Genomic DNA, 9,162 nt, shown 5'->3' with positions numbered 1-9,162 from the left:
TAAAGAAGAGGGTAACAAATCTACAAAACGAGCGGTAAATTGGAAACCATATAAATCGAAAGCAACAATCGAAACGGACCCTTGGCACCCAACCTCAAATATCTTTAATAAACTCACCAAACAGTTTACTCTCAGCCTCTTGAACCGGTTTATCTTTATTTTCTTTTTTATTTATTTATTTTTGAACGGGACCTTAGGGGCGTCTCTTGAACTGATACCAATGGCCTTAACCGTTCGTCATCCATTTTACACATCATTTCATCGAATGCCACGAACGCCTCTTCGGACATTGGATTCTTCCCCATAGATATGTCGAACACCGCAAAAGGCAATGTTTGAGGCTCATATACAAATGCAAGAGCAAGCTACTACATAGCAAAAAGGCTATGTTTGAGGCTCATATACAGATGCTAGATCAAGTTATCACAAAGCCTTGTTTCAGGCTAACATAAAGATCCTTGATCAAGTTATTACGAAGCATAAGGCAATGTTTGAGGATGAAAGACAGATGCAAGATCAAGTTAAGACAATGCACAAGATGATGTTTGAGGCTAAAATGCAGATGCAAGATGAAGTAGCTACAAATGAGAAGGCGATGTTGGAGGCCGAAATCGAAATGCAGGATAATGTAATTGCAGAGCACAAGGCAAGAATACAAATGGTAGAGGTAGCAAAGTTGGATCACCAGAAATTGATTTCATTTGTCATTAACTCCAAAATAGCAGAACTGAAGGTACAAGTTGAGAGTGGGAATCCAGATTTTGAAGTGATCCGCTCAATAGGGTCTGAGATGAAATCCTTTCAAAAAAAAAAAAGGTTCGAGATGAAATCAGTAATGAAATTGATACCCGAGAGCTTAAATGCAGTCATAAAAGCACAGTTTTCTTTTGAGTATGTAAAGTGGAGGTATTTGTTTCTTACCCACATTGATGTTAGCCAGTGGGCAAAGACTGAAACCGAGCTGGGGATTATTAATGGTTTATGAGATTACTTTTTGTATTCACATTGACGATTAGTCAGATATTACTTTTGCGAAAGATTCTCCAGCACCAATACTTTCTTTCATCTTAAGTTTCCAGTTAAGATTGGATGCATGACAAAATATATATTTATTTTGAGCTTGTGAAAATATGGGTATAAAGTTATCAGTAGAAGAATTGCATAATGTTCATTTTAAACTGCACAACTGTTCACATGACAACTATCTCACGAATATGGTTCTGGAATCATATGCTTTTACTTATTTTAGTGTTTAGATTGTACAGGTTAAGTTGCAGAGTTGATAGCTTGTAGATGGAAGTGTGCTGTTTGTGTAAAGATTAGAAGTCAGGTTGAAAGTTATTTGTGGCTGTTGCATCAAGTGCACTTCCTGAGGGACTAAAGATGTAAATATGAGTATTTATCAGAAAAATTATAAATAATAATCATATTCAGTATTTTGGTGAGGTTTAATCTCATAATTTTCAACACACAAAATACGTTTTCTCTCCAATTCTAGGGTTTCATCATCTTTGTGCAACCTTGTTTGTTTCATATCTGTATTTTTCTAGATTCATAACCTTGATAATTCTATTTTTCTTATTCTGGTTTGTGTTTTGATTAATGTTCTGGTGATAGATTCTGTTTTTGTTGAAGCGAAGATATTGTATTCGGCTTGTTGATATAATCAAATCAATCGGTAAGGCTTTGTTTGACATTCATTGTGTTATAACAATAATCTTTTTTAAACTGATGATTGTTTAATTAATTGACAGTATTTAAAAGCTCTTTTTCATCTTCTCTTTCTCTTGATTAAGCTTTATAGTTTCGTTAGGTTTTACAGCAATTTTATTTACATACATATAATTTTAATTATAATATTCTCGATATCATTTATTTATTAGATTTGCAATTTGGATAATCTTCTCAGTAACAATGAGTCTGTGCTGTTTAGTCTGTTTGTAATATAATCTGTATGTCTACATTGATAAATTTGTTAGATATGATGAAACAAGCTGTGAACGAATAAATCACTTGTTGTATAAATAATAGAATCATGAAATTGGCTAACCTTTGATCTTGTGTTGTATGGTTATTGTCTCATTTTGTATAAACTGATTTGCTTTATACATTTAGAATATGAGCAGTTGAAAATACGCTCCTAGAATTGAGTATTGGATTTTTAGGGCTAACAATGACTGTTGCCCATAATTACTTTACTTGACATATATAATAGGAAGTTCATTTGAGACCCTTGCAAAGACAATGTAAACTCGTATATATTTGGATGGTCCATATTGGCTCTATTCACATGTGATTTGTAATTATGTTACAAATAACTTGTGATTATATACATGTGATACTTTTAACTATATATTAAAATCTTAGTAGGGGTGCAAGTCCCACTTAGGTAAGTTGTATGTAGGGTGTGTGTGAAGTTCATAGCAGCAGTTTGTTTTTCTTTTTTTTACTATATTTATTTATCCTGCAGCAATATTGAATGAGATTAAGTATATAAGTATATTATTCTTTTTTATCTGTTTACTGATACTTAAATATAACTTCAGGCACCTTGGTTTGAAGTGTACACAACAACGTTAGACTATATTCTGAACTTTCTGAAAGCAGCATGTAACGGTTTTATGGACTATACACGTTACGTTTGTAGAATTCTGGATTAAGAGAACAAGTATAATGGCAGAAGAAGATAGAATAAGCAACTTGCCAGATGAAGTTATTCATCGCATTCTCTCTTTTCTTGATTTGAAGGATGCTATGCAAAGTAGTGCATTGTCCAAAAAATGGAAGCTTATTTGGACTTTATTACCCCAACTTAACTTAGATAGTTACAAATTTTCTGATATGTCTCATTTTGATAAATTTGTGAAGCATGTTCTATTACATCGCAACCATGATAAAGAAGTTTCGGTATTAGAGCTAAGATGCATGGGAGCAGCTACGCATTCTAGTGTTGCAAGTATTGTGCGCTATGCTCGCTTTCATAATGTTAGGCGACTAAATATAGAATGGTCTGGTACAACTACAAGACAAAAGGCATTCCCAGAGTTTGTTTTCAGTTGTCGGACTCTCGAGGATCTCACCCTTGAAGTCAAGGATCGTCACTCGTCTCCTGCAAGATGCTACATATCAGAATCAGGTTGGGACTTTCCAACTTTGGAAAAGTTGAATTTAAGAAATTTTCAATTATATGATCGTAATAATACACGCATCAACCTTTTTTCCAAGTGTGTGAAGCTAAAGGACCTCACCTTATGCGAGATTCGTATGCATGGCTTGGTGGAATTAAATCTTTGTGCCCCGCAACTTGGTAAACTTTCAGTCACAAGTTGTTATGGTTACCCAAAGGTTATCAATGTGGTTGCTTCTCAGCTTCAGAATTTGGCCGCATCTGTTGACTTTGTTGATGCACTTCATCACAGTGATCTTTTGCATAAGTCTGCAGAGGGCTTTGATTCTCTTAAGAAAGTGAATCTCTCATGGCCTGAAATTCATTATGTATCGGAAAAGAAGACACGTCTTCCCCAACTACTTGGCGTGTTCAAGAAAATCTATAGTGCCAAATGTCTTATCCTTGATGCTTACATCATTATGGTATGTCAATATGTCATACATAATTTCTTTTACATGTTACTATAAGCATCTCCAATGCAAAAAGCTTTCTAAGGTTTTTTTGCAATGCTATTTAGTTTTTATAAGAGTTATTTTTCAAATAAGCATCAACTCCAGAATGACAAGAGCTTTTTTTCATGCAAATTATACACACATAAGTATTAAAAGCTTTACACCAAAAGCTTAGAATCTAAAGCTTTTGGAAATGAAAGATTTTAAAGTGTTTTGTTTTTCTAATAGAAAAGAGTTTTCATTGGAGATGCTCTAAATTAATTTCTGATGACATAAATGTATGCATCAAATGTTTACAGCAGTTTGGTCTAAAAAGAGAATCTTTATCGCATCAAATGTTTTCACCCCAATGTACACACCAAATATTTTCACAGATGTCTATAACAACTAGTTTTACATTAAAGTTACATACTAGCTTTGTTTTAATTAATTTCTAATCAAAATTTATGTTAGTTGCTGCTTCAGATAATCAATTCTATTTATGTTAAATTAGTACAATCAACAATTATAAAAAAAAATATATAAGTTAAAACCATATTCATAATGCAATTTGCTTAGCAATAGCTTATGGAGTCCTCTGGGGGGTTCTTGACCGAGTTTTCCTAATTTGGGTTGGTAGTTACCCATACTTCTTAATAAATGGAATATGCCACTATGGTTGGTTATATTTTGTTGAGTGGAATATATAGTTTTTTGTTTTGTTTAAGTAGATGTAACAAGAAACAGTTTTTCAAGTCAAGCAACGTAATCTCTTTTTTGAGTTTGAATATAACTAGAAGATTACACCACCATTGAGTGTTTTTGTCTTCATTCCATTTTTCAATTCTCGATCCTAGTACAACAATTGGTATTAAAGCTTATTTAATGGGAAGTTGCCTGAGATCAGAAGAAGTGGTGTAAAACTCAGAGTTACTTGGGGTATAATCGGAGAATATTAAGTTTTTGGAGAGGTCTGATCTGAGTAATTAAAATTGGAAAATTTTGGTTAACTCTCGGCTAACTGGGCTTACTCGGCCATTACTCTCGAGGATTACTCGTTCAACATCAGGTTAATCATATATCATAAATTAGGGAGTACTCGGAATTAATCGGTGTATATAGGGATTAATTGGTCAAACTCAAACTTAGTCGACATGTGATTACTCCTTATTTGACCTACTCCCTTTAAGTTCACGTCAAAGACGGTCAGATTCAAGGTTGGTATATACTAAGATTTTGTGCCCTATACATATGTTTAAAATATTTACGGTAGAAATATTTATATTTGATATATTATGTGTAATGTATATATGTTATATATATAGATTACTAAAAGTCAACGTTAATCAACGTCCGACTAGTCCCCAAAATGACCCCTAATCAATGACTACGTTTCCAAGTCCCAATCGTCTTGTCTCCGTATCGCGATGCCACTTGGGCGATTAGAATGGAAATCATCATTGATGCCTGTGGGTTATAGAAATCGGTTGAACCACCACCCGGAGCGGATATGGAATGAGAAAAAAATATAAGTCGGCTCGGGCTAACATTTTTCAAGTGTATTCTTTTGCAAGTTGTAAAGAATAAGACAACAAAGAAAGTTTTGGAATCTTCGAAGACATGAATTCTAGCACTAAACGTATACAAAAGGCAAGATTACATACCCTAAAAAGCGACTTTGAAGCCTTTCGAATGAAACTTGTAGCCTTGTTGCAGGGTTTATGTAGATACAATGTTATGAAGAAGTGATCGGTAGAATAAAAGCCTACAAAAACACATTGTGACTTAGGAGTATCACCAACACCATGGCGGCATTGATATAGAACGACCCAATGGACTTGCTATTCAGCACAACAACAATCAACATAAGCTCAATAGACGGAGAGATTGATGGAGAACACCATCGTGTACATTCAGATTTCATCTTTCTTTTCCTGCTTCTACTTCTATTTTGTTTCCTATCAAGCTACTTTTAACATATTAGCATTCGAGTTAATGAATAATTTAGTGTTTCATGCGCGAAGTAAACACAGACACTCGATATCATTTCATTCGTGAGTGTGTCGTGAAGGAGATTATTAGTCTTCAACACGTCAGTCATTAGTTGACCTAGTATTCCTGATAGTGGGTTAGGTAGTTACCCATGCTCCTTAATACGTGGAATATGCTAGTATTGGTTGGCTATATTATGTTGAGTAGAATATATAGTTACTTTTTTTTGTTTTAGATGTAGCGGTAAACATTTATTTAAGCCAAACATTGTAATCTTCTTTTGAGTTTGAATATATCTAGAAAATTGCCCCGACATAGTACAAGAAGGTGTACACCAAAATTTACACCATTTTGGTGGCTTGGTGCGTACATTGGAGATGTTTTTATTGTTTAGCTAGTTTGATTATGCTGGGTACTAAGATGATGTCAACAATTTTACTTCAAAGTGGTCTATTACTCGATATAAATGTTTTCTCAAAGGATGAAATACTGGTAAGTTGCCAAGTGTAACCTGCCTTATTTGCAAAATGAGATACATGTTAATATGGTCTTCATCCTAATACCTTTAAGAATACCTTCACAAATGAATGTACGAAAAATATTTTAATAAAAATGTTTTGCCAACCAACTCGTCCACTTTGACAAAGAAAACCATTTAATAGATTAGGTTGCTCCTTGATGCCGATGTGGATTGAAATATAAATGTTTTGTTGTAGTTATATTGAAAAAATATCCTTTTTGTGAACGTATGAACACAGTGCTGAAAGTTTATGTTTCTTTGTATATAATATGTACCAAGGTTCTTTCATTGTGCCTGGATCAATTGTTGCTTGAACCTTGTCCATTCAATAACTTAAAGTGTTTGAAGATAAATATGATGCTGGTAACAAGAAACGGACTCAGAGCAATAACACAGGAAAATGTAGTTGTACCTGTTGAACTGAAAAACTACTTTATTGACAAGTCTCCAACTGCCACTTTCATTACTGATTATCCTCAGGTGAATACAACTCTTCAGATTTAATTCCTAATGGAAAAATAGATACTGAAAAAACGTTTTACTTATAACCACCTCATCTATTTTAATGTATTATATTTGTACAGTTTATGCATCAAATTTTTCTTAAGAATAGCTCTTTAGGGGCTATGAGGCTATGATCAGAAAACTTCTTACTAAATCTTTATACTAATAAATAATTGAATGAACCTTGGACCAATATAAGTATTCTGTTGGTTTTTAGATCATAGCAATCTTGTTTTGTTTGCAGGTGCCACAGAATATACCTGTGCAGAAGGTACATGATGAGGATGCAATGGCTAATAAGTTACCCAAGTCGGAAGCAGACATTAAACAACAACAAAGCAAAAGGAGATATTTGAGGTTGAGGTATAAGAGACCGTTGGAGGCAAAAATACCGATGCAAGATCAAGTTACTACAAAGCTGAAGGAGACGTTTGTGGCCAAAATAGATATGAAAGATAAAGTAATTTTTAATCGATTACTTTTAATCTCCTTTTTTACTTTTATACACATCTACTAGTGGGAACGATTTTATACACATTTAGCAGTGTGAAGCTATATCGTTTACTCACTTATAGTAAGTTTAATATATATGTAATATATATACACTTATAAGTGTAACATTAATTTTTTATACGTAAACATATATATGGCGTAGTGATTTTGTAATAGAATTTGTTTTTTCCCATTGTAGGTGCCACATAAGAGGTGTAGCCAGCAGGTACATGATGATGATGATGATGCAGGGGCTAAAAAGATGGCCAAGTTGGATTTAGAAAAGCAACAACCAGCTGATACCATAATAACCCAAGAAAATGAATTGTTGGATTTAGAAAAACAACAACCAGCAGCTGATGCTACTATAATAACCCAAGACAAGGAAATGTTGGATGCAAATATACAGATGCAAGATGAAGCTATTACAAAGCAGAAGTTGATGTTTGAGACTAAAATACAGATGCAAGAGCACGCTATTACAAAGCAAAAGGCAATGTTTGAGGCTAAATTGCAGATGCAAGATCAAGTTATCACAAAGCAGAAGCTGATGTTTGAAGCTAAAATTCAGATGCTTGATCAGGTATCTACAATTCAAAAGGCCATGTTAGAGGCCAAAATACAATTTCAAGATAATGTAATTGCAGAGCACAAGGCAAAACTACAAGTGCAAGATAATGTAATTGCAGAGCAGAAGGAAAGAATACAAATGGTAGAGGTAGCAAAGTTGGATCACGAGAAATTGATTTCATCTCTCATTAAGTCCAAAATAGCAGAATTGAAAGTACAAGTTGAGAGTGGGAATCCAGATTATGAAGTGATTCGTTCAATAGGGTCAGATATGAAATCGGTTATGAAATTGATACCTGAGAGCTTAAGGGTAGTCATGGATGCACAATATTCTTTTGAGTATGTGCAGTGTAAGAGTTTGTTCCTTACCCATATTGATGCGAGCCAATATGTGCAGTGTAAGAGTTTGTTCCTTACCCATATTGATGCGAGCCAATGGTCAAAGATTGAAACTGGGCTGGGGATTGTTAATGGGTAATGAGATTTACCTTTTCTATTAACATTTATAGTCAGTCGGATGGATGTTAGTGCTGCTAAAATTTCTGGGCAACTATACTGTCTTTCATCTTATGTGCATGACTATATTTATGTTTAAGTTTGTGGAACTCAAAGTAGTGTTGGTTGGCCAAAAGAAAGCTTATTTGACATTTCCCTAACATTCAGTGGTTTTTTGTTTTTATCCAGCTAGCCTGAAAATTCTTTTCCTCTAATACTTTTAAGATAGAACTGCAGGTCTAAAATGGGCACAAATGGTTTACTATTTTTTGACAATGAAACTTAGAGCAACATTTTGTATTTATATATGTACGGTAAATGGTCGGACATTTAGTGACATAACTGAGGCTCAAAATATGAACTAAACATCAACTATCATGACACCATAAGATAAAATCTGATTTGGATTCATACGAGAAAAAAAATTCTAATAAACAAGTATATATACACACATATTGATATAGACAAACAAACACATAGCGAGAGCTAATGTTTGTAACAAAATCAATTTAAGCTCATAAACAAAGCGAAACTAAAATCAAAGTTGATCATGATAATATGTTATTTTGCACTCTATTAACTAGAATTTTAAATTGAACATGATAATAATTAGTTATATAGTGACAGTTATCAATTTGCTTGCTTTAATATATTATCGATTTAATTCCTAAAAATCTGTAATTTATATTATTGACAATTACCTTATTTTTTATTACTATAATTTATGACTTAATAAGTAATACGATTATTCATTCTCTATGTTTCAATTTTCAAACTAAATAATGCGGATGAGGATGTTGTGGGGACAAACGCTCCTCGCAATTAACACAAAACAATCGTGAATCTAATCACAATCGCAAACAAATGAGAAAAGCGAATTTATTAAATACTAATGCCATAGAACGGCTTACAGGGGTTTTATTTATACTAACAAAATTAGAATCGAGACCAATATATGTAACTTTTTTCTATAAGGCTATGATTAGAAA

At 33.4% G+C, this 9,162-nt stretch overlaps 1 protein-coding gene across 1 annotated transcript; it reads left to right on the top strand.

Annotated features, from left to right (window-relative positions):
- Positions 1 to 1,452: 1,452 nt before the first annotated feature.
- Positions 1,453 to 8,334, top strand: LOC139894600 (uncharacterized). Its single transcript, XM_071877987.1, has 6 exons — positions 1,453 to 1,678; positions 2,547 to 3,591; positions 6,392 to 6,592; positions 6,861 to 7,076; positions 7,308 to 8,067; positions 8,116 to 8,334. The coding sequence occupies exons 2-6, from the start codon at positions 2,674 to 2,676 to the stop codon at positions 8,154 to 8,156; spliced, it is 2,136 nt and encodes a 711-aa protein (XP_071734088.1). The 5' UTR covers positions 1,453 to 1,678; positions 2,547 to 2,673; the 3' UTR covers positions 8,157 to 8,334.
- Positions 8,335 to 9,162: the final 828 nt, after the last annotated feature.

This window comes from Rutidosis leptorrhynchoides, chromosome 2 (genome assembly GCF_046630445.1).
Source record: "Rutidosis leptorrhynchoides isolate AG116_Rl617_1_P2 chromosome 2, CSIRO_AGI_Rlap_v1, whole genome shotgun sequence".
Taxonomy (NCBI): Eukaryota; Viridiplantae; Streptophyta; class Magnoliopsida; order Asterales; family Asteraceae; genus Rutidosis; species Rutidosis leptorrhynchoides.
This window is presented reverse-complemented; position numbering and strand designations above follow the sequence as displayed.